This window comes from Podospora pseudoanserina, chromosome 2, assembly GCF_035222485.1.
Source record: "Podospora pseudoanserina strain CBS 124.78 chromosome 2, whole genome shotgun sequence".
NCBI classification, from domain to species: domain Eukaryota; kingdom Fungi; phylum Ascomycota; class Sordariomycetes; order Sordariales; family Podosporaceae; genus Podospora; species Podospora pseudoanserina.
This window is the reverse complement of record NC_085921.1, coordinates 4,615,949-4,639,336: the sequence shown is the minus strand read 5'-3', so window position 1 is coordinate 4,639,336 and position 23,388 is coordinate 4,615,949. Positions and strand designations below refer to the sequence as shown.

The following is a 23,388-nucleotide window of genomic DNA, read 5'->3' as shown; positions in this document are numbered from 1 at the left end:
GGCTCTGATATCACCGGTTGGATTATACATATCAACAAAGAAACCGTAAACGGTCTTACATACGCCACACCCACCCATCACCAATTCTAAAAACCGCGTGCCCAACATGGCTGCCAACAACATGGTCAATCCCGCCGTGGACCCCAACATTGAGGACGAGCTCTTCGCGAAGGAGGTGGCCGAGGTCAAGAAGTGGTGGAGCGAGCCAAGATGGCGGTACACCAAGCGCCCTTTTACCGCTGAGCAGATCGTCAACAAGAGAGGCAACCTCAAGATCGAGTATGCCAGCAATGCCCAGGCCAAGAAGCTGTGGAAGATTCTTGAGGGGCGGTTCCAGGTATGTTTACTGTCATGTCAACAAAGATGACCGAAGAGCCGACGCTGACTTGACTCGAAAACAGAACAAGGATGCCAGTTACACATACGGCTGCTTGGAGCCAACAATGGTGACCCAAATGGCCAAGTACCTCGACACAGTCTATGTTTCCGGCTGGCAATCATCATCAACGGCCTCTGCCTCTGACGAGCCCGGCCCGGATCTTGCTGATTACCCTTATGTGAGTGTGGTGACATGGAGATGACGAGAGCAGCAAAATACTGACTGAACCAGACTACCGTCCCCAACAAGGTCGGCCATCTCTTCATGGCCCAGCTTTTCCACGACCGCAAGCAGCGTCAGGAGCGTCTCTCCGTTCCCAAGGCGCAGCGCGCCAAGCTCGCCAACATCGACTACCTCCGTCCCATCATCGCCGATGCCGATACCGGTCACGGTGGTCTTACCGCCGTCATGAAGCTCACCAAGCTCTTCATTGAGAAGGGTGCTGCCGGTATTCACATCGAGGATCAGGCCCCTGGCACTAAGAAGTGCGGCCACATGGCCGGCAAGGTTCTCGTCCCCATCTCCGAGCACATCAACCGTCTGATTGCCATCCGTGCCCAGGCCGACATCATGGGCTCTGACCTCCTGGCCATTGCCCGTACTGATGCCGAGGCTGCCACCCTCATCACCACCACCATCGATCCCCGCGACCACGCCTTCATCCTCGGCACCAACAACGCCGACCTCCCCGACCTCAACGAGCTCATGATTGCTGGTGAGAAGGCCGGCAAGAACGGTGCCGAGCTCCAGGCCATCGAGGACCAGTGGCTCGCCAAGGCCAACCTCAAGCGCTTCGACGACCACGTCGTGGACGCCATCCTCTCCTCCAACCTCCCCAACCAGAAGGCCCTCGCCCAAAAGTACCGCGACAGCGTCAACGGCAAGCAGCTCTCCAACAAGGAGGCCCGCGCCGTCGCCCGCGGCATCCTCGGCAAGGACATTTACTTCAACTGGGACGCCCCCCGCACCCGCGAGGGCTACTACCGTCTCGAGGGCGGCTGCGACTGCTCCATCAACCGCGCCATCGCCTACGCCCCTTACTGCGACGCCATCTGGATGGAGTCCAAGCTCCCCGACTACAAGCAGGCCGAGGAGTTCGCCAAGGGCGTCCACGCCGTCTGGCCCGAGCAGAAGCTCGCCTACAACCTGTCTCCCTCTTTCAACTGGAAGACCGCCATGCCCAGAGAGGAGCAGGAGACCTACATCAGACGCCTGGCTGGCCTGGGTTACTGCTGGCAGTTCATTACCCTCGCTGGTCTTCACACGACCGCCCTTATCAGCGACAAGTTTGCCAGCGCGTATAGCAAGATTGGCATGAGGGCGTATGGTGAGCTGGTGCAGGAGCCTGAGATGGAGAGCGGCGTGGATGTGGTCAAGCATCAGAAGTGGTCGGGTGCCACGTACGTGGACGAGCTGCAGAAGATGGTGACTGGTGGTATTAGCAGTACGGCTGCTATGGGTAAGGGTGTGACGGAGGATCAGTTCCATTAAGGGGCGCATAAAAAGGGGTTTTCTTGTCTTTCTGATTTTGTGATAAAGCTTTTTGCGTGGTTCATTATTTTTTTGGGTAATTAGATAACTCTGAGAGTATTCGGAGAAAGAATGGATTGGATGATGAACATGATCTTGCTGTTCGAATGCTGTGCTGGCGGTGATGTTTGCAGGTTGTCGCTAACCGCTGCTTGTAAACGGGTTTTGAAACATGTAGTTGTCCGATGTCTTTCTCTTGCCGGTCTGCTTTCCTCCTTGCTTTGAGTTGACTGGCTGGTTCTGTTCGACTGCATTCCCAAATCTATTTGTTTGCCCTATCCGTCTAAGGCATATGTGTTGTGATTTGGTGACTGTCCGGGTCGGTGCTGTTCACACTCTCCTGTTTGTCTTTTTCTAGGGTCTAACTGGCTGGTTCTGTCTGGATATTCTTCCCAAGTCTACCTTAGGTAGTGTTTGTCCTGTCCGGCCAAAGCATATAATTCAACTCCTGGCCATCCGATCACCCCCGGACATTCTTCTCCAACACCATTCTTTTCCTTCTGCATTTTCAGCAATGTGTTTGTTTTTGAACCCATAATTTCTCCATTTTCAGCCTTGCGTTTGTCGTTGAACTCGTTTCCCCCGTTCTATATATACTCAAACAACCACAAATTTTTCTTGACCTTCCCAGAGAATCAAGGCCACCTTAGCTTACCTTACCTCGTCCACCTCGCACCAACCAGTTCTTGCACGCCTCCCACCTACTTACCCAACAACCACCTTCCTACCTACCTTTTCTCTCTCCCTTGCTTGAGAGAACCTCGCATCACGAGAGCATACAGACACCGCAGACACCAACCTCGCGTGTCCCCCAACGGGCTGCTGCCCTGCCACGGCAGGTTTAGTGCTCGATACGCATTGGGGCTTCCTGGCTATTGGGGCTTCCTGGCCATTGGGGCTTCCTGGCCGAGGCTTTCGACAAGCCGGCCATGCCATCCATCCGGACTGATGGCGTACACGGGATCCCGGTTACCATTCCATACGCCATCACTGTACACAAATACCAAGTGGCGACTGTGGAAGGGATGAGGGGGCGCAAGACGGCTTGCTGGTCCATTGTCTTTAGAAGCACATCATCATCAAGGAACGGGATGAGTTTGGTTTGGAGGATGGAAGGTTCAATGGGGATGGGGGGTTGTGTGTTGTGGCGGTAGATTATTGTTGGAAGGAGGAAAACTACGGCAAGTGTTGGGAGACTGGGTGATGATTCTAATCGGGTGTGGATTCAAGGGCTTCAGGGAGCATTCAAGGAGTTTTGAAAGATCAGTTGAGGGGTGGTGATTAGAAAGTTGAGTGGTGTGAAGCTTGGCAGGTAACTGTGGGGAGCTTGTTGACTTGTTACTAGGGATGGGGGGGTGCTGAATGCTCACTGAAAGAGGAGTATGCTATTGGGAGACAATTATTGGTGTTTTTGGCTTGACAAATGTAACTTTCACTCCTGAATTTTTTTTTTTGACAGCCTCTTCGTGAAAAATCCGAATGGTTAGAGTCTCGCGGTTTCAAGGTTGCTGTCCAAGATCAGATATGGCACAAACTTTCTGATGCCGTATGCGAGCACCCTCGTTCCAAATAATACAACATGCGTGATCGACCTGGGAGTCGAGCGCTGGTTTGGCTAACCGAGACTTTGGCCGAATGTCACCTCATGACCCAGTACAGACTTCCTTCGCTCAGTGCCTACAGTGTCTACGGGTGCGCTCGCTCGCGCTGCTGGGGCGGGCATAGGCTCGACAGTTTCGAGCTCGGCAATAGCCTTGATCGCTTCAATAATCTGGGCGGGAAATGCTGGGATAACAGTAACAGACACTGTGGCGGCTGTTGGGTGCTTTTCCGGTGGAGTTTTGGGATTTCAGTTTGGGCCTTGAAGTTTATCTGCTTTCTGGTTAGAGGTACTTGGATCATCGTATTCGAGATAGCGCGGAGACGCGGCTGTTGAAAAGAGAAGTGTCTATAGGATCTTGAAGTAGTTGAGGCTGTGGTGAATGAGGTACCACGGTTATTTGAAATCTTTCTGGGGTTTGCAGACCTGGCAGGTAATCAAGGGCTCTATTTAAAAAATGAAACTGGTAGATCAATAATGAAATAAAGGCACCTATATCTAATCATGCCGAGTCAAAAATATCAGATGCCCCACAGCCCAAATGGAACACCTGTTACTGCCGTGTATGCCTAGAGTCTTTTGTGTCTATGCCAGTCTTCCAGCTACAAAGCTTTCAACAGGTCTGGGCTTTTGACCGGGCAATTATGACGGAAGCTGACCACAGCTATTTACAACGAAATAATGGCCTATACCCTCACTGGCAAGATCTGGATCAAGTAATGGCGTTGGTCTGGCCAGCGTATCTCTAGGAATATCATGAATCTGCGGCTGAGGAAACTAAAGGGAAATCACACCTTCATGAAACACAAAGTCTATCCGATACTCGCGCCTACTGTATCATGAAAGACAACCCGACGGTTTAACAACCACACACCAAATCGAATACCAAGTCTGACTTTGGCCGAGCCATTTTCCTCTCTGATTGCTGCTCTTGGAAAAAATCCAGGCGACAAGACACTGCAAGAAGGGGAGACAACCCATCTCTCGAAGGGAGTGTGCAAAGAGGCAATAAGCGCACGCGGCCCAAACTACAAGCATCCGAACACCATGCGGCTCTACACATCAATCTGAACAATACGACCCGCCCAGCAGTCTTCAGCCTGATCAGTTACATCCCCAACAAATCCACGAACACCTCACAGTCACGGAGAATCAGTCAGCCGCCAACCCTCCCACGTTGGCCTGACTCGGATGGCAAGGAGGCGATTACACAACATCAAGGTACTGTACCTTCAAATATGTACACACCCTTCTCCACTCTTTCAGAGCACCCCTTCCGGCTCATTGTGAGGTCATGGTCCGCAGGTCGTGTAGATAGAGGGGAAGCAAGAAAAGGGGCAAGCTAATCCTAGACGCAAGTCCCCGAATAGCTACTCACTGTTGGGGGGGGGGCGTTGGCTTCCGACTTCCGATGCGTACATGGGAAATCGCAACGTGGTTCCAGAACCCATTGTCCCCATCATTATTATCGGCTGCTATTCCCCGTCCGTCCGGCCAGACCAAGGGGCAGCCATCAAGTGTTGCCTTCCAGTTTGGTGCAAGCGTGGCGGGCAACAGCAGTATCGTACAGATACATAACGCCACGCTGCTTGACGCGGGGTCGGCGGGGAGCAGCAGTTACAATTCAAGTCTCTTACTGGAAGAGAAACTCTGCCGGGAGGGGAACAGAATGCGGGTGTTGTAAGTCGGCAAGCGGGAGAAAAGGGGGGAATGTTGTGACCCCCCTTTGGGTCTCCATCTGACGGTCGTCTGATGTAGAGAGACTGTCATCGATATCATTTATTCGATCGGTTGGGGAGCAGGCACCTCCCGATCCGGTCTTCCGCACTGCAAATCATCACATCGGATCATTGCCACATCATCCACCCCCTTCCCCTCGGCCATGAGGCCCGGTTGCTCTCTCCCCAGGCAGGAAAGCCGCCCTGTCTTTGTTACTTCCAAGTTGACCGCATGCATTACAACAGCGGCCACCCGTCTGCCACGCAACCCGGTAGAAAATTCTCCGCAGACACCAGACCGCGAGATGAACCCCTGTGTGTCTTGAATGTTGTGCATCGAAGTGTGTGGATGGTGAACCTGGAAGAGTCCAGTTAGTGTCATCGCCGGGGACGATATGACCAGCAGATCAGAAGTTCCCATGCTTGGCCGCTGGTCGCCTTGTCAGTAGCCAAACTTGCATCCCTACCCGAACATCCGTTTGTGACTTGGGACGTGGCTTTCATCAGCTTTTCGTATGGCCTATAGGAAGGTGAAATCGGAGGATTTTTTCTGCCGTTTTGTGTACCGTTTCGAGACCACAACACCACGCAACAGTTGTCAATCTTAGACTTTGGCATCCCCATCGGTGGCACAGTGCCGTCTCGGTTCCAAGCCGCGCAAAGGGGGCGTAGGGCGACTTTGCCAGATGCCTAGATCAAGAGTCCGAACTGATTCCGGGGTTTGAGTGGCACAGTCATCTCGTCCGGTCTTGCAACTGGCTTTATTCGGCCGGGACTTTCAGAGATATCTCATTCTCCAGATCCAGGTTGCATGCTTGGGAATGCGCGATGGATCGATATGCTTAGGGGAGGGATGCTCAATGTGACTGTCTACCTAGTCACATACTAGAAAAACTATGTTTAGCTTCCAAAGAGTAACGCTCCACTGAGGTGCCGCACTGGGAGCGCTATCGGAGATGCAAAATGTGTTTGGGAGCCATGGCCCGAATGAATACTGGGTCGGGCTCTGTTTCCTGAAGAGAGCTGGCTGGTAGTTGAGCTTGTATCACGGAAGACGAGGAACACGGCGGAGAGTTTGTTCGGGTGGGCCCACCTGCTTGATATTCCTGTGCCTCGTGTTGCATGTTTCTTGTGTGGCATCTTGCTAGGACGATTTGTGCAGAGTCGGCATGTTGTGATGCCCGAGACGTTGAGAATTGTCCGAAGGCCAGAAACAAGCTTTGCACTCGGGGGACAGTAGTTGATTGAACGTTTCTCATCCGAGGCTACGATTCGGACCATGGCCGGGGCCGACTGAGGTGAGGTGATGGATGTAGAGGGGAGCGGCCGGCAAAGATACGGAGCTGAGCCTCGCTTCCGCATGAGGGCTCCTTGAGTATTCCAGAAACATGCCGTATGCTATTTTTGAACTGTCTGTCCCGGATCGACAATTAGGCACCCGTATTCTCGTGTCACCCACAAACGAGGGATTCAGATAGAGATTCCCAGGTTCCCCAAAACACACGAACCAACCTTATTTCGAGGTTAAGACAGCCCAGCCGGTTCAATCGGTCCAGGGTCGAAATGTTGTTACCTTCGCTTGTTGGTGCGCTTCCAGAGCCTGATCGACGACAAGGGAATCTGAAGCTTCGAGAACAAGAAAGGGGTCTCCGGGCACGCCGGGTTCCAAGGGCCGTCAGAAGAGACATGGCAAAGCATGAATGAATGATCGTCCAAGACGCACCTGCCACAGTGGAAAGCTGGTGGACGAAGGTTTAGTGGGTGGGGTCGCCAGCAGCCTGTCAAGAGTAGGAACCTAGCAAGGGAAGCGACGTGTGCCAGAGCAACTAGGAAGGTGAAAAGTGTTCCATTTAGTACCGTGACCGTAGGTAGCCTGTTGATATCACTTTCTTCAGTATCCAATACTATTACCTATCCCTATTCAAATCACCTATACTCAAGGTTAGTAGGCCCTCTCCGGGTCATCAAGAGTGGGCCTCCCGCCCGCTGCGGGAAGGAGTCTTGGCGACCCAGACTTTGGCTTTTTCTTCTTCGCATGAACTGGGGAGCCCGCTGAAACATCTGTAGACGCACCCTATCTCGCCCCCTGCATTGCCCGCTCTCCATCTTCAGGTGGTTGCTGGGCAGTGGTGAGGTTCCTTCTTCTGAAACACCCCTCCAGGAGCCAGAAGAGCCAATCGCAACTCGGACCATCTTCCGCCCACTCACTCACTCGACATGGAGACAAGCTTTCTGTCCACCATCACTTCAGACTACTGTCATGAATGGATACCACCACAACCTATACTGGTTCGACAAACTTGTGTATGGTTTCTGATGCTGTTTCGACGAGGGTAGTCCTAATCTTGTTGGTGATACTGCTCAAGGTACGCTCACCTACTTCCCTTGGGCTGGCTGGGCCTAGGCTCGATCGGATTCAAATCGGACAACTCCCGGCAGCCCCTCTCATACATCCCCCTGCCGGTTCCTTTTTTTTCTTGTGACAGGCGATCTAACGCGAACCCATTTGCCAACATAGCAAACACGAAGAGAATAGCTCGCAGCACTTTGAGCACTCTTCCCATCTTCTGAAATGGTGTGACGAATACCGAGTGGTGTCGCTACCCAGCAGTAGAAAAAAGAAACCGACACTGATAACTCTACTGAGGGTTCGTCAACATCAACACCCACGCCTTCTCCTCCACCAGTTCAAGATAGGGTTACATCGTCCCAAACATGACGTTTCGGGTATCGTGTGGCTGCAGAAGGTTGCTAAATTAGCCGCGACAACGGCTCCGTTTTCGATCCAGCGCTGCTGAACCCTGTCCTTCCTCTGGTGCCGTTAGCCTCGGCGGGTTTCTGGCAACCCCTTTCTCGCCTTTAGCTTCTTTGTTGTTCTCACTAGCACCGTTGCAATGGGATCGACCGCCTATGCCCGTAAACAGCTCTCAGTCTTGTGAACTGATGAATACGGTTACAAGAAGAGACCCGAGAAACCGTGCCTGGATTCATTCGAGTCTTCCACTCTCCTGGCAAACATGGCTTCCCAAGACGTTTCACGCCCCATCTCGGAGTCTCAGCTTGTCGATCCTGGAAAAAGTGCTGCGCCACACCGAATCCTGAGATGGCAGTCTCCATCAAGGGCATGCGGATACGGGCCATGTGCTTTTTAGAGCCTCCGAGTCTGTCTCAACCCCATGTGTCTTTTTGTGCTTCTGTGAAAGCGAGGCCAAACAAGATGTGAGTGGTGTTGGTTTTTTCCTCTGCCTGTTGGCAACGAATGCAACGAGGTCTTCAGCTACTGGTTTTGATTCTCGCCCTGGTGATCCTCTGTGTAGCGCTTCAGACGAATATCTGACGCCATGATGTTGAACGGGCCAATCTGACGCGCGGGTAGGCTTCTGCGATGTTGAAAACGGTCGGCATATGGGATGTAGCCAAGACTTTGGGTGACCAGGGATCTGGATGACTGAGAAGGCTCTGCGGCATGTTGCATCCGCACCAAGCACTCCACAAGGATGGCCACATCAGGGACCATGGTCCATGGCCCTGTACATTCATCACAAAAAGACAGGAGCCACAAAAGTCTGGTAGCTACCTGCTGGCCAAGCACGTACACACCCCCTCGGGGGATATCTGCGAGCCCGGTCCCATCCACAGGACCACACCACCACCACCACCATTACACTACACCACTGCGTCTAGTGTGGGGAACCCTAAACGTCGACTAACACCTTCTTCAATGCAAAGGGAGCGCAAGGGCATGGGAGCGGCGCTGCAGACGGAAACTCTGTGCAAAACTCTTGCCGTCCTGACCCTCCGACTGTGCAACCGTCTGTCATCTGCCCGTTCCTGAGAGCTTCGGCCAGCCTGCGTCGTGCTGCCCGCCCCGGATCTCTGATCCATGGCTGCTTGGTTGATCCCAGTCGGGCACAGGACATCACCTTTGGCACCCCAGCAAGACATTCGGCGGCCTTCAAGGTCTTCCCGGTCGCTGTCCCCGGATGTACCCTACCACGCACTCAAACACGTACTGTCCTTGGACTGTGTGTCTTCGACTCATGCACCCAAGTGCCAGCCTTATCCCCTCACTGATCCCCATTCCTCTTTTTGGCTCGAGGTGTCCTGCCGAAGGAATCATCTCAACTTGTTCTTGTTGTTTCCTTTTGCTTAACCAAGCTGTTGCGACCAGCTCCTTCCTTCCCTTTTCTCCCTCTTGTCTCGGCAACCACTGGTGCCATCCAACACCCGGCATCACCACTTCGACATTGTACAGTCCGTCTGATCTTGGTCGACCTCTGTCTTGAGACGCGGCGACATCTCTGGTGCTGTTCTCTTTGACGCTCGTCTGTTCGCTTGGTTTTGTATCGTGATCGAGCTGGACGACAGACGGCCGCCGGTTGGCTCTTCGGGCTTCTTGGAGCGGGTTCTTCTTGAGCTATTTTCTTGTGTCCCCCTGTTTACCAAGTCAGTGTCAGCTCGCGAAGTTGCTATATTTTGTTTCGATCCACTCATACCTGTTACAGAATTCTTGGAGGGGCTGTTGGCTGCCAAATGTTTCCTCCCCCCCCTCCTTGTCAACCCTGAGCTAGCTACCCGACTTCCATTCTTCTCCAGTGCCTGGATCCAAGGTGTTTCGGGTCCCATCAAACTGTCTGTGGGACTGTCAGTGCGAGTCTCAAACGTCGATCCCTTCGATAAGCTTGTCCGCGCCCGCGGCGTGGGGCAGATATTCGCTTGTGCCGAGCTGTCTGGAGAACATAAGGTGGCGGGCCACCCGTCTAGCTCGCCTGGCTGCTGGTTCCGAACCTTCTTCGCCCTATAGATCACCACATCGGAAGCAAGTCTTTACTGTGGTGACAGTTTCGTATCGACGAGGACGACAGCGGTGGCGAGAACAAGAGCGAGCGCGGCAACACAACCTGATGGGGTAAAGAAAAGCGACGCAACATCAGCAACAGTCGTGTATCCTTGCCTTATTATTGAGCACGATCGGTTGAGTCCTGCCTTTGTCTGGGACTCGAACAATCATCCACAGGTCGGCGTGTCGGTAAAGGAAACAGACCCAAAGGAAACTGCCAGGGAAGGCCATCAAAGCGGGACTCTCGACATCAAAACGCAGGTCTTTGGACGACTTCAAGCTGAAGTCAGTTATCTTGGTGGAATTTGGAAACGTCATTTGGGAAAGGGTGGTTTCATTGTTTGGTTACGTGACGGACCCGGGGATCACGCTCGACAACTGAGCCCGACGATATCGGAGCCGAAATAGCCGGTGACCTTGCGGACGATTACTGAGCCGAGGGGATCGAGTGGCATTTTGCATAGTCAGCCGAGGGCAGGACCACGCACCAGCCGTCAAGGTTCCAGTTGTTACTCAGAGGTCTCGTTCGTTTTCGGAACACGCTAGCTCGCTATCTTGAACTGAAGGTCAGACAGGGCGGAGACCTGAGCTTAGACGGAGCTTCCATCTTGTCCCTGAGAGATTAAGGAGGGCCAGCTGGTTGGTCGAACGAAGCATTAGGGCGTGTCGGGTGAATAGGGTTTCCTTGAATGGCTGCCTGAGGCCCGTCTCAGCCATCTACAAAATGGACGTCACATCGCTATTGAACGTATCGTATGGGGTAGGAGGAAGACTACAAGGAGGAATCCAGGGAGGTATTCCAGTTGGGCTACAAGGAGGGTTTGAAGGAGCGCTTCACGGAACACAGCAAGGAAAAACGCACCGGAGGGACTCTATGGACAGTTCAACCCCTTCTGCCACGGGTGAGACCACGGCAACCTCTACGGCAGTTCCCAACACTCCGTCACCACCCGGCAGCAGAGCAACTTCGCAAAGAAGTGGGTCCGACTCTCCCAACGAGAGCGTGGCCGTTACCAATCACAGGAATCGCACGCCGTGGGACGCTGGAGGCTATTCATTACCATTGTCCTTGAGTATTGATCCCAAGTCTATTCCAACTAGTGGTGAATGCCCAAGGCCCGCCTGTCAGTCACCACCTGCCAGCCCCAGCTCCCCAGGCCATAAATTCTCTCTGTCGAGGAGTTCCCTTTCTTCCTTCACCTCTGCCACAACCACAGCTTCGGACTTTTCCCGTACTTCATCACTTTTCTCCAGGCATCCGAACAAATCAGATTCTTGGTCATCGGCCCAGTATCAATTTCATCAACCACCTGATCTTCGAGCAAGTCCCAGTCATCGGAACCTGGACATGGCGACCGAACAGGTTGACCTCACCAATATTGACGAGGACGAAGATGTTCAGACTTCGCCTCGTGTCAAGCTCGAGAACCACAGCGACAATTACCGCTCCGCTGCTATCGGTTTCAGTGGCAACAATAACAACACAATCCGCGGTCACAATCAGGTATTGCCCCTTCGAGCTCAGTCACCCAGCGACGTTATCATCCCCCGTCGCGGGCAGTCAAACTCAAACGTGAGCTTGAATAGGTACGTTGACTTACTACATATTTTAATCTCTTCCTCAATTCCTCCCAATTCCTCCCAATTCCTCCCAATTCCTCCCAATTCCTTTTAAGTCCTGCCACATCATCTTCCACGCCGACATTATCGTCGAAAACCCCCTATCACCCAAATATCTCAACGGCCAGAGCTCAGTGAGCTTGGCAATATGCACGGCCGTTACCGTCGCAGCGGTTAGCCCCTGCAAATGGCGGAAAACGACCCACCGGTTTCTGCAACAATTTCTTGGCCTTTCGTCATTTTGCGGGTTTCTGTGCTCCAGTGATCAGAGATAAGATCTTTATTTCTGATTGGCTGGTGACGTCACGTCTCACAACCCTCCTTAGATATACTCCAATGCTAACAAGATCTATCTCAGTGCTCACGATCTTCTTTCCTACGAAAACAATGAAGACACAGTCATTCCCCACCGGCGAGTGGCATCCGAACCCAATCTGCCCGTCGGGCCTCCTGGCACCGTCGGCCGGTTCTGGATCGGACCAGATCTATACAACTACCTCGTCCCTGACGTTTGCCAGGATCATACCGAGTGTGTTCGGATGCTTGACATTGACAAGCCTCCTGAATGCTCCGTCATGACGCCCTGCACACTCCCTGACGCCAAGATTAACATGCGCAAGTCCATGTCCCATATTTTTGGCAGAAATAAATCATGCACCCGTGCCGTTCCTGACCATGTCTGGCTGATGGTGTGCCGCAAGCACTATCAACGAGCGAGATATCGATCTGACATGAACTACCAATCAACCTTACTTCAAAGGATTATCATCCAGGTTGTGCGTATTCAGGTCTGGAGTAACGACAATGAGAGGAGCGGCAAGGATGGCATCTTGAAGGATTGGACGGTTGCTGTCAGGCGCCGCGAGGCGAAACGGATCGATGACGCCGACAAGGGGAAAAGAAAGGGGTCCAAGAAGCGCACCCGGGCCGATGCCGAGGCGGAGGAAGATGAGATGGATGACGCCGATGAGCCTGATCTTGATGCGGCTATCCACCAGGCATCCTCGGTGCCTGTCCCTGATTGGTATCAGGGCTTGTGTCGTGGTGGCTACAGCACGCTTGAAGTCCTTGACATTCTCCGACGCATTGACAATGACATGGACGCCGGCCTTCTTTCTGCTGTCCCGGATATTGAGCTTCTCCCAAACATTGAAGGCGCTCACACAGCGAAGAAGACAAAGGCCAAGACAAGCTCGGCTCACAGACGCACACAGTCCAGTGGTGCCGCGTTAAGGACCTCTGCTCCCCGAGCTGCGGCAGCTCCTCGTAGAGCTAGCCAACCCAGCACCCTTTCGTCCGAGCACGACTTTTCCAGGCCACCTCGGTCTGAATTCACATTCGAACGAATTCCCAACCCTACTTATCCCCCAGTACCCAGGGACACAGATGTGACGGCACGCACTTACGATAGCCCGCGCACCCTGGAACCGACGTTGTCTCAAAGCACCACTCAGTATGACTCTCGCACCGGCACTTCCAACCAAGCATCTCTGCCGACATACAATACGCAGCGATATGATGCTCAGACCAACCGGACAGTTCCTCAATACGGCAGTGCTTCCAATTACGATCGAAACGGCATCTATGAATTGGACTTTGGCCGCCGCTCTGGGCACCAGCGATCTGTTTCAGATGCTAGCTTCAACCAGTGGGCCACTCCAACCTTCTCCCAGGGGTATTCAACTCCTGCTTACCCAGTCGCAACATCCAACTACCCTGCTGCGGCTGGTTATCCTAGCAACAGCTTCTCGGGCTACCAACCCGCTCCTGCTCCGATGAATAACTTTACATCCAGCGGGTCTGACTTTCGCGCTTCCAACAATGGGTACCGTGCAAATGATTACAGCAGCTATAGCTACAATCAACGAAACCAGCACTCCAACCCCGGCTCGGCCTTCCACGGTTCCAACATTAAGCATGTTCGCAACCACAGCAGTCCGGTGTATGGCACCACGGGGTACACATCCTCGGGCGTGAACCAAACGGTCCCAGATTCGGCCCCGGCTCCGGCCCCGACGTATGGCTATGAGCCTCGCTGGTCGGGTTACCAAACGCCCACTATCCCAGCCATGTCTGGTGTAAACGTGCTGCCCGATCCCCGCCGTGCGTCCACGAACGTTTTGGGCAGTCCGTTTGGCTCATCCCAGCTGGCTCCGGCTCCTGCTCGCCGTGCGAGCATGGTTCCATCACAGCATGGCAGTCAAGATGGAGGGGCTTATGCTGCCCCTGGATCCGCCCCTGGATCCGCTGGTTCACACCAGTGATGATCCACTCCTCCAACATCCAAGTTTATTCCATCATGCTTAGCGCGGCAGTATCGTCATACAAAGCATAGTCACAAGCAACAACACTATCTGGGGTTTCGTGAAGTGCCAGTACCCTGCGTGCCGGCTCGCAAAGAATTACTAGCATTTTCGCGCATCTGCCCTTCATCACATTGCCTTGTCTTTTTATTTCATTTCACGGCAACGGTTTTGGTATCGGTATTTCTCGGTTATTTCTCTTTTCCCTCACTCTCAATTATACCCGCCATGCCTTTCTCTGCCTTTCTTTTCTTGGTCTTTTCAATCGGCTCGCTACATCTCGTTCATCGTTTTCCAGTTTTTTCCAGTTCAGTTTGTCTTTCGGCGCGCTCATAAAAAGTTCGGCAAACATGGTATAGGGATCACAGAACTGGAAGGTGACGGGTCGGAGTTTAACTGAGGAGGTTTATAGCTTTTATGGGATGGGTTGTTGTGTTTGATACAACACAGGGGACGAATAGTAGAGACGGGTAGGGAAAGGGAGAGAAGATTACGTTAATGAGGTCGGTCATTTGCTTTTGGGATGGGGTAGGTGGTCAGGGGGTCTTGTCTTTTCCGAAATGGGACTGTGAGGGTGGCGGTAGTCCAGAGAAACAAAATAAAAAGGGAGGAGGTTCGTGTAATATATGTTAAAGAGATATCCTTGTTTTTCTTTTGTGTGGTTTTGGTGGGTGGAGATGTGAGATATGTGACAATTTGAACTGAGGTGTTGATTCCAGTGATTTTTCTCGTGCTGTGACTTATGGGAAATGTAAATCTCCATGTCATCGGTGAATGTCATCCCAAGACGGGCCCAGAACAGGCTTCTATCTTTATGCGACCAGCCCAACTTTTTGTTGGCCCGCATGGATCTCTTCTCGTAATGGACTACAGATTTGATTTGAGAGAAGTGGTCGGGTGTTAGGATCCTATCTCGTATATCACAAGGCCACCAAAATTGGGGCATTGAAGGGGCAAATTCAGCAGAAAAAGAGTGGCCAAATGACCAGAGATTTGACAAGACTATATGCCCAAATTACTTAGGATGAGGGGATTCAGTGATGATATTGCTCCTTTAAAACCAGGTATTCTCCTACCCACCCCTCACCCCTTCCACTTGTCACTTCCAACACCAACTGCCAATCCCCAGAAACACACGAGTACAACCCCCGCATCTACTCCTAACGGATTCCCAAAGGACAGCTCAATATCACTGGAGTTACGAATACACCGGCGCTCCCCTGCGCCGAAAGCCACTTATCTCCCGTGAACAGGCGGAAGACCAAAATGGGAAGAGCAGAGGGGAGAGCCGGAGGGAGATGCTTTGGAAGATTCTGTTACAAAGGCCTTTGTATGTTGTTTGGTGCCAGAGATCCAGCCGTACATCATTCAATACCTAGCAGCAGACTCTGCGGGTATATCAAACCTGTACAAGGTTCTTGGATAAGGTTCCAGTGTAGCAATGAGCACAGGATCCCTCGCATTAAGCCCCGTGTATGGAGCCCAACTGTAGGGACCAGAGGGCTTACGTAGCAGAGGAATGACTTCAAACCCTCCTAACAACGGCCCCAGTTCAGATCCACGTCTGCCCTCTCCGGATGCCAGCTCCTTGGATGACTCCATCACCTTCATGAGATGGCCCACCGAAAGCTGGACACTGTGTGGGCTCCTAGTCACTTGCCATCCCGCTCTGACTTCTGAGATGGGCATGATCCCGTCTCGGCTGGAAGCTTTGGCTGATATGAGACGTCATCATGAGACGGTTATCTAGATGCGGGGGCCAAGGTGTGGATGCAGGCACGTCTGTAGTCAAGGTTTGGATCTGGCAAATCAGCAGCAGGTGTGAGGTATTGGTGCAAGTCAGCCTTGATGGCATCAAGCTAAGCTGGAAGTGTCGGCCACTATCATCTCACACCAGTGAGAAGCCTGACTCGCGCCCAACTGACATCCCATCCGCAAGCCTGATCCCGGGGCCTTGCCACTCGAGATCAGACCCCCCCACCATCGTTTGTTTCCAAACACCGGACAGATCCTCCTCAGTCCAGATGAGCACTCATCAACTGCCAAGGGGAGTCGATCGATGAGTCGGGAGCTGGGCCTGGGGGTGGGATGAGCCCTGGCGAAGAGGGAAAGATGGTGGGGGTGGTTGACAAGGTTGGCCTGTCCTTCATATGCCGCAAATATGGGGAAGGGCAGGATTCAAGGCTGGGAAGTCAAAGGTACCAGTACGCCTTTTAGAAAGTAGGGACCAGGCTCTGACTACCTTTGTAAAGAGGGTGACCGTTTCGGTGGCTGCTCGGCCGTTTTGTGGTGGCTTAATGTGGACCACGGCGGTACGGCTGACACGGCTCGACCATATCGACAGAGGAGGTTGATTTCAGCTTTGCAGATTTGCTCGATGGGAGGTGTGGCAGGGCCCCAATGGAGAATTGTGCCCAGCGTTGCTTGCAGATTATCAGATGGTGTTTGTGTAACTGGGACGGGTGCAGCCGATATTTGCATCAATCTTGGGACAGATGGCGGCACAGGTATGTGCAGGATCTTGGAACAAGAATATTATTGTCAGACATGAACAAGAATTGCAGTCTTCTTTCCCCACGTGCGCTGGATGGTGTTGCAGAATGTAACCATGCCTCGGGCCATTTGTATGTCGCATTGGTCGGAGCTTCGAGATGTACATATATTGAATATCGAAGCTGGAGGCAGTCGAGTTCTGAAGTGCAGTTGAAGATGTGATGTTCGAGAAATGGACAGTCTCGGCGATTGTTGAAGATTTGCGCCAACTTAAACAGCCCTGGCGCTAGATTCCCGCTGTGGATCGTTCTCCAGTGGACAGGTTCGTCAGGGGGGCGGGGCTTGTCTCATCAATCATTCATGAACACAACGGCACGACAGCGTCGGGGTGTCGGGAACGGCTGATGATGAGCTTGCTGAGGTGAATTGGCTTACTGCCGAGACATGAAAGATTCCGGATGCGAGACCGCAAACCGATATCAGTGACATATGCACCCGGCAGCCGTTGGCTCGACGACGGGGACTGGAAAGCGTCCAAGCGGCAGAGATGCGTTTCAGGGCAGTTGACCCCCAAATTTCGAATCCGAACCCGAGAGGTCCAGCCATTGGAGGGTTGATGAAGGTGCGGGCTATTCATATTTGAAGTCGCCAACATCCCACTTCCATTGTCGATCTCCCAAAGAAAATGCTTCGGACGGGAACTTTCCCGGCCCTGAAGTTCCCAAGCTGATAAAGTGGGGGTCCTGCCACACTTTCCCCAATCCTCTCACCAACCACGAGCCCTCTTGCACCTCCTTCCACCGTGCCATCGAGCCCTCGGAACCAGATCAAGTTTCACAGTGTCACAAACTATTGGCTAAACGCGTCACGCCAACCCCAGAGTCTCACTGGAACCAAAAAAGGAGCCACGAATTACCCTCATGATTCTCTTACAGCACCTACCTATCGTCAACTCACCACCATTGGGGTGCCCACACGAAGAAATCCGCCTCCCTAGACCAGGGCCGGCCCATTGTATAACCAGCTAGCTTTCCCACTATCGACCACCTTTGTTCCCTTGCCCCCTTTCCTCACCACCGGCCTTGACTTGACTGAGAACCGTTAGACACCACTGTTATACCAAATTGGTGTACCCCAGAATGCTGTTTACATTATGGGCAGCGCTTAGCGCGGCAGTGGCGTATGCTGTGTTCTCTTATTTTGCGGCATGGCGGCGAAATGTGCTCATTGCTCGAAAGACGGGACTTAAATACTTCATGGTTCGTAAGTGAAAGATATCGACATCTATCTTGAGTGCCATGATCAAACACTCACACACTAGATATCTAGATGCCTCACCAATAGGACTATGGTGGCAGCTTGGAATCAAGATTTGGTCACCTATGATCAAGATCCTCCCAAAATGGATATGGGAGTACCGATTACTGTAAAGTTGAGCAGTCTTGGGTGGGGCGTTTATTCAACTAACACTATGTAGGGTTATGACTCCTGACTGGGCCTATTCAACTGGTCAGAAAGTCTTCGAGTACCTTGGGACTGACACATTCCTGACTGTTTCTCCTTATGACATCTTGATGTATACTCAAGATGCCGAGGTCATTCATAGAATCACGCAACGTCGTGAGGCCTTTCCCAAGGACATTGACAAATACAGTCTTCTCAGCATGTTTGGTCACAATGTTCTCACCACCGAAGCTCAGACCTGGAGGCTACACCGGAAGGTTACGAGTGCCAGTTTCAACGAGAAGAATGCTGCTCACACCTTTTCCGAGGCCATCTACCAGACCCGTGGTATGTTGGACGAGCTTTTTGGTGCGGGCGGAGAGACCAAGGGCACGACCAAGACCATCACAACACTCGAGCATGACACCATGACTTGGGCGCTGAATGTCATCGGCTATGTTGGCTTTGGCCTTCGTTTATTGTGGCCAAATCAGAAAATGCCTGAAGACACCGACCCTAAGCTGGTCAAGTATGGCAGTCTGGATCCTCCAGACGGACATTCCATCACCTTTGCCAAATCAGTTGAGCGGACCTTGGACAAGATTATCACCATTCTTGTTTTTCCCGACTTTCTTCTTAGTATGTTGCCCATTTTTGGTTCTTGATCATCATCACAAACTTACCTTGTCCTAGAACATCTACCCTTCAAATTTGCGAGCTACACTTACGAGGCCAAGGCCAACTATCTCCAGTACATGGATGAATTCTTGCGCGACAAGGCGAAGGAGGCTCAGGCTGGCGAATCCACCAAGGAGGGAATGGACATCATGGGACAGCTCGTTCAATCGAAATACGGCCTCTCCCCGTCTGAAAAAGCTAAACAAGCCGGTCTTGACGACGCTGAAATCGTCGGCAATGCTTTCATTATGATCGTAGCCGGCCATGAAACAACCGCCAACACACTTCACTTCGCCATCGCCGAGCTCGCAATCAACCCTGCCACGCAACGCCGTCTGCAAAAGGATGTCGATTCTTTGTTTGGAGACTCCGACCCATCGACCTGGGACTATGAAAAGAACATCAATGCCATGACGGCCAGCCACATTGGTGCCTGCATCAACGAGACGCTCCGTTTGATGCCACCGGTCACGCTTATTCCCAAAGTTGTCTCGGCCAGCTCGGATCAGACTATCACAGCTCAGGGGAAGACTCATGTCTTACCTTCAGGACTTTCGTGTAACCTGATGGCCGTCAGCGTACAGCGCAACCCGCGATTTTGGCCCACCAAATCATCAGAGAAGACTGGCGCCCCTACGGATCTTGACGATTTTCTGCCCGACAGGTGGTACCAAACTCAGAACACAGGAACCGACGATGAGAAGGACGAGGAAGGCGATGGGGTGGATTATGGCGGCTTTCAGGGGAGTGACACCAGCGCCTCGTTCTATCGGCCGGTCAGGGGTAGCTACATTCCCTTCAGTGATGGACCTCGGTCATGCTTGGGACGCCGAATCGCCATGGTGGAGATGAATGCTGTGCTGGCGGTGATTTTTCAAAAGTATAGTGTGGAGCTCGCGGTGGACGAGTGGGCGAGCGACGGGGAGGTGGAGAATATGGACGCAGCAGCCAGAAGAGAGCTCTACAAGAAGGCCCAGGCAAAAGCGCAAAAGACACTGAATGAGGCAACGTCGGTCCTGACGCTCAAGTTACACGGGGGCAAACATGTGCCTGTGAGGATAGTGAAGAGAGGGAAAGAGCGGTTTGTCAATGATGTTGAGCTGTCATAGAGAGCCAGAGTTTAAACGTATATACACTATCTGATAATTCCAGATTTCTCCTCAAAGCTCTCCCCGTTGTTACTTCCTCACCAGCACATAGCCCGGCCAACTGGTTGACAACTCAACAAGCAGGGCCATCGCTGACAGGTCACAACAAGAGAATCTTGATTGGCCAGCGCATCACCTCCTCAGATGACCTCAGTGAGGCCATCCTCTCCCAGCCCCCCGAATTTTGGCCAGTTTGGGAGGTCGTCAGCCCAAAAGAGCACAATCCTCGAGAGCTCCGTCCAACGTTGTTGTGGTTCCCCCCATCGGCATCATCCCAGTTCATTTCCCCACACTGCCCTATTCTGCCGGTCTCCCCTCCCCCAATCTTGCAAACAACAACCACCCGCCCACTTCGCGACACAAAACAAAACAACTCAAAAGTAACCCCTCTTGTTGTCGCCCCGTCTTTCGCCCTACACCGCTTTTGTACCCATAGATTGAAACCTATCCCAATCGCTTCATTTGCGCGATCCAACTCGATATCTTGATCGCTTGACTCGGAGAGAACAAGAAAACATGTCTAGCGGAAACGGATGGCTGTCGCGCCAGCGCAAGTCGGATCTCGTTGATCTGGCGGATGCGATCGGGCTCACAAAGTATGTTTTACTCTCTCTATCATCATATATACATTGTTCAGATGCACATGCAAGGGATGGACTTGCCCTATCTTATCCTCACTGGCACTTTGCGCGTGCGCGCATGCAACGCACTGGCCGAGCGCATTCCACTTTAACTTATCTGACGCCCCCTCTCGTGATGACGCGACATGGCTAACACGCGCGCCCCCTCCTTCACAGCTATGAGAAGCTTCTCAAGTCGGATCTCGAGCAGGCCATCGACGAGTTCGTCAGCGCCAGCCCGGCGCGGTTTCAGGCCAACCCCAAGTTGAAGGGGTACTTCAGCAGTCGCGCGCGTTCAGAAAACTCGCCGGTGAAGCGGGAGTTTCCTCCTGTGACTTTGGATGCGACTGTGACCAAGACAGTTGCCAAGAGGCGGCAGACCTTGCCGGTCAAGGAGGAGGTTGTGGTCGAGTATGTTCCTCCTTGTCTGACTCTTATCTTTGGTGTAGCTAACCACCCCTCGCAGTCCCGCCGAGTCTGCTTCCCCATCGCCGGCTACTTCTCCGGAGGCTCCTGAAGATGAATCTGAATCCCTCTCCACCGCCCTCGTTCGCACCCCCGGCCGCGCCCTCAGCCTCGCCTCTCGCCTTCCCCAACTTCCTGCCACCCCAGCAGACGTTGCCGCATCGGTGGAGCGTTCCACGGCTCTCGTTAAGACCAGGCTTAACACGCTTTACTCCGAGTCTAAGATCCCCGAGGCGACGCACCAAACGAGAGAATGGCTTTCGACGGTTCACTCTGTTCTGTCGACGATCGCCCTGTTTGAGCTCTACAAGCTCCGCCAAGAACTTCTACCAGACCGCTATGCGTTTACTATTCCGGCAATCAACCTTTTGGGCACGCATGATCATCCCGTCAAGCTCCCGGATATGTTTGCTTTGGTGACGGCGTCATTTTGGGGCCCGGCGCTTACGTGGTTCTTGACGTCGTTCCTCCTCCCCAGTCTGGTTGGCTATTTCTTCAATCTCTCGGCCGCGCACTCGTCTTCTGGACCGGCTGTGGCCACACGGGGCAGGCCAAGAAAAGACGTCGGACAGGAGTACGCAGTTGATCCGCTGACATTCAGCATCGTCAAGGCTTTGGCGACGTATGTGGTCTATGCGCAGGGAGTCACCTTTGGCGGCCTGATTGACCCAGTGAACGTTGGGAGAATTAACGGGGCTGTCTACTCGGGGTGGAAGGGTGTGCTTGTCGGCACAGCAGTCGGTGGGCTGGTGAGCTTTTATGATGCCGTCTTGAGGAAGTGAGCGGATGCAGAAGGAAAAGGTGGATGGCGTTGTTGGCCACGACGGCAGGAGGTTGATGGTTTCTGACTGATATTACTGGATTTTTGGCTTGTGATGTTGCGGTGTCATTTGCGGTGCGATGCTTCTATTCGGATACCTGACTCTTTTGCGCGGTGATTTACTTGAACCGGTTGATATCTACGGACTTGGGCTTTGACTTTTTCGCTTGGCTTGGGAATCGCAAATTTGGGACATTGCTTTGTGTATATTGCTCTCTCTTTATGGCGAGGTACATTGAGGGTTTTTGAGTTGATATCACAAGGGCTAGGGATGGGGGTCAGGAATGGAAGTTTCTGACCTGAAGCAAGCTTGATTTTTCCTGGCGAATGTGAATACATTTCTCGTTGTTACCTCATGATTTCATCTTGATCCTGTGTGTTGCCGTGGTGGTGATGTCTCCTTGTTATCAGGAGGGGCACGGATATCAACGGTTATCAGTGTATCTCTAGCGGGGTAGCTCCCGTCACTCACAGCTTGCCCATCACACCCTCACCTTCACATCTCACGTACCACCATCGCACCCATCTCACCTCATCACCTCGGACTTTGGATATACCCTTCAATATACAATGTCCACCTTCTCGGAACCCAAACCCGGCCTCAACCCGGAACAACTCTCCTTCTTCCACACCAACGGCTACCTCATCATCCCCTCGGCCCTCCCACCCACCACCGTCACCAACCTCCTCAACCAAACCCACTTCCTCCTCTCCTCCCTCGACATCACCACCCACCCCCTGACAAAATTCTCCACCGGCGGGCAAGACGGCACCGACCACGTAGGCGACGACTACTTCCTCTCCTCGGGCGACAAAATCCGCTTCTTCTTCGAGCAAGACGCCTTTGGCCCCGACGGCCAACTCACAAAACCCAAACATTTAGCCGTCAACAAGATCGGTCACTTTCTCCACGGCCTCTCCCCCCCGTTTGCGGAACTGTTGAAGGGGGTGCCAGGGCAGAGGGCGTTGCCAAAAGATGTAGCAAAGGATCTCGGGTTCGAAGACCCAAGGTGTCTGCAGAGCATGGTTATCTGCAAGCAGCCCGAGATAGGGGGAGCGGTGCCGCCTCATCAGGATAGCACGTTTCTGTACACCGACCCTCCGTCTGCGGTTGGGTTTTGGTATGCGCTTGAGGATGCGACGAGGGAGAATGGGTGTTTGAGTTTTTTGCCTGGGAGCCATCTTTGGAGTCGGATCAGGCAGAGGTTGGTCAGAGGGGGGAGGACGGGGACGGAGATGGTGGAGAATGAGGGAAGACAATTTCCGAGGGATACGAGGGAGATGAAGTATGGGGAGGATAAAAAGGTAGAGGAAGAAGAGTACGTCATGGGGGAGGTGAAGGCGGGTGATTTGGTGCTGATTCATGGGAATTTGCTTCACAAGAGTGAGAGGAATTTGAGCAAAAAGGGGAGGATGATTTATACTTTTCATGTTATTGAGCAGGGGGAGGGGTACAAGTATGATGAGAGGAATTGGCTGCAGCCGCCGGAGGGGGGGTTCACGAGGTTGTATCAGTGATTTAAGGTCAAATACCGCTGGTATGAAAGCAAATATCATTGCGCAAAGGTGCTAGCTATAATACAAAGAAGCCCACTGGCACCACACCTCTACCTAACCACTCCCTATGTTTTGGCTTTTTTTGGCTTTTGTCCTTGACCCTTCCCCAGTTAATTACCTCTGTTGCCCCAGGTCCCCATCTCCTACATCACTCGTCATCGATAACTACCACCC

The 23,388-nt window shown here is 52.8% G+C and overlaps 5 protein-coding genes across 5 annotated transcripts; all 5 read left to right on the top strand.

Moving 5' to 3' along the window:
• Nucleotides 1-106: 106 nt before the first annotated feature.
• On the top strand, nucleotides 107-3,533 carry ICL1 (isocitrate lyase 1; the record flags this gene model as incomplete). Its single annotated transcript, XM_062944967.1, has 4 exons — nucleotides 107-337; nucleotides 402-557; nucleotides 611-2,228; nucleotides 2,541-3,533. The coding sequence occupies 3 exons, from the start codon at nucleotides 107-109 to the stop codon at nucleotides 1,868-1,870; spliced, it is 1,647 nt and encodes a 548-aa protein (XP_062803851.1). The 3' UTR covers nucleotides 1,871-2,228; nucleotides 2,541-3,533.
• Nucleotides 3,534-6,596: 3,063 nt separating this feature from the next.
• Nucleotides 6,597-14,710, top strand: QC764_212600 (uncharacterized protein). Its single transcript, XM_062944966.1, has 5 exons — nucleotides 6,597-7,168; nucleotides 7,295-7,593; nucleotides 7,746-8,446; nucleotides 8,604-11,654; nucleotides 12,046-14,710. The coding sequence occupies exons 4-5, from the start codon at nucleotides 10,792-10,794 to the stop codon at nucleotides 13,949-13,951; spliced, it is 2,769 nt and encodes a 922-aa protein (XP_062803850.1). The 5' UTR covers nucleotides 6,597-7,168; nucleotides 7,295-7,593; nucleotides 7,746-8,446; nucleotides 8,604-10,791; the 3' UTR covers nucleotides 13,952-14,710.
• A 2,432-nt stretch (nucleotides 14,711-17,142) lies between these two features.
• On the top strand, nucleotides 17,143-19,713 carry QC764_212590 (uncharacterized protein; the record flags this gene model as incomplete). The annotated part of the gene is made up of 4 exons (XM_062944965.1): nucleotides 17,143-17,746; nucleotides 17,828-17,909; nucleotides 17,961-18,565; nucleotides 18,620-19,713. Exons 1-4 carry the CDS (start codon nucleotides 17,623-17,625, stop codon nucleotides 19,711-19,713), a joined length of 1,905 nt encoding a protein of 634 aa, XP_062803849.1. The 5' UTR covers nucleotides 17,143-17,622.
• A 555-nt stretch (nucleotides 19,714-20,268) lies between these two features.
• On the top strand, nucleotides 20,269-21,619 carry QC764_212580 (uncharacterized protein; the record flags this gene model as incomplete). Its single annotated transcript, XM_062944964.1, has 3 exons — nucleotides 20,269-20,348; nucleotides 20,550-20,783; nucleotides 20,839-21,619. 3 exons carry the CDS (start codon nucleotides 20,269-20,271, stop codon nucleotides 21,617-21,619), a joined length of 1,095 nt encoding a protein of 364 aa, XP_062803848.1.
• Nucleotides 21,620-22,227: 608 nt separating this feature from the next.
• On the top strand, nucleotides 22,228-23,175 carry QC764_212570 (uncharacterized protein; the record flags this gene model as incomplete). Its single annotated transcript, XM_062944963.1, has 1 exon — nucleotides 22,228-23,175. The coding sequence occupies one exon, from the start codon at nucleotides 22,228-22,230 to the stop codon at nucleotides 23,173-23,175; it is 948 nt and encodes a 315-aa protein (XP_062803847.1).
• Nucleotides 23,176-23,388: the final 213 nt, after the last annotated feature.

What these genes read in the sequence shown, in the direction of transcription:
- QC764_212600 (XM_062944966.1), top strand. Translation starts at nt 10,792, where the DNA reads ATGGACGTCACATCGCTATTGAACGTATCGTATGGGGTAGGAGGAAGA. An exon ending in TCAAACGTGAGCTTGAATAG is followed by an intron (nt 11,655 to 12,045) that starts GTACGTTGACTT and finishes GATCTATCTCAG; the next exon opens with TGCTCACGATCTTCTTTCCT.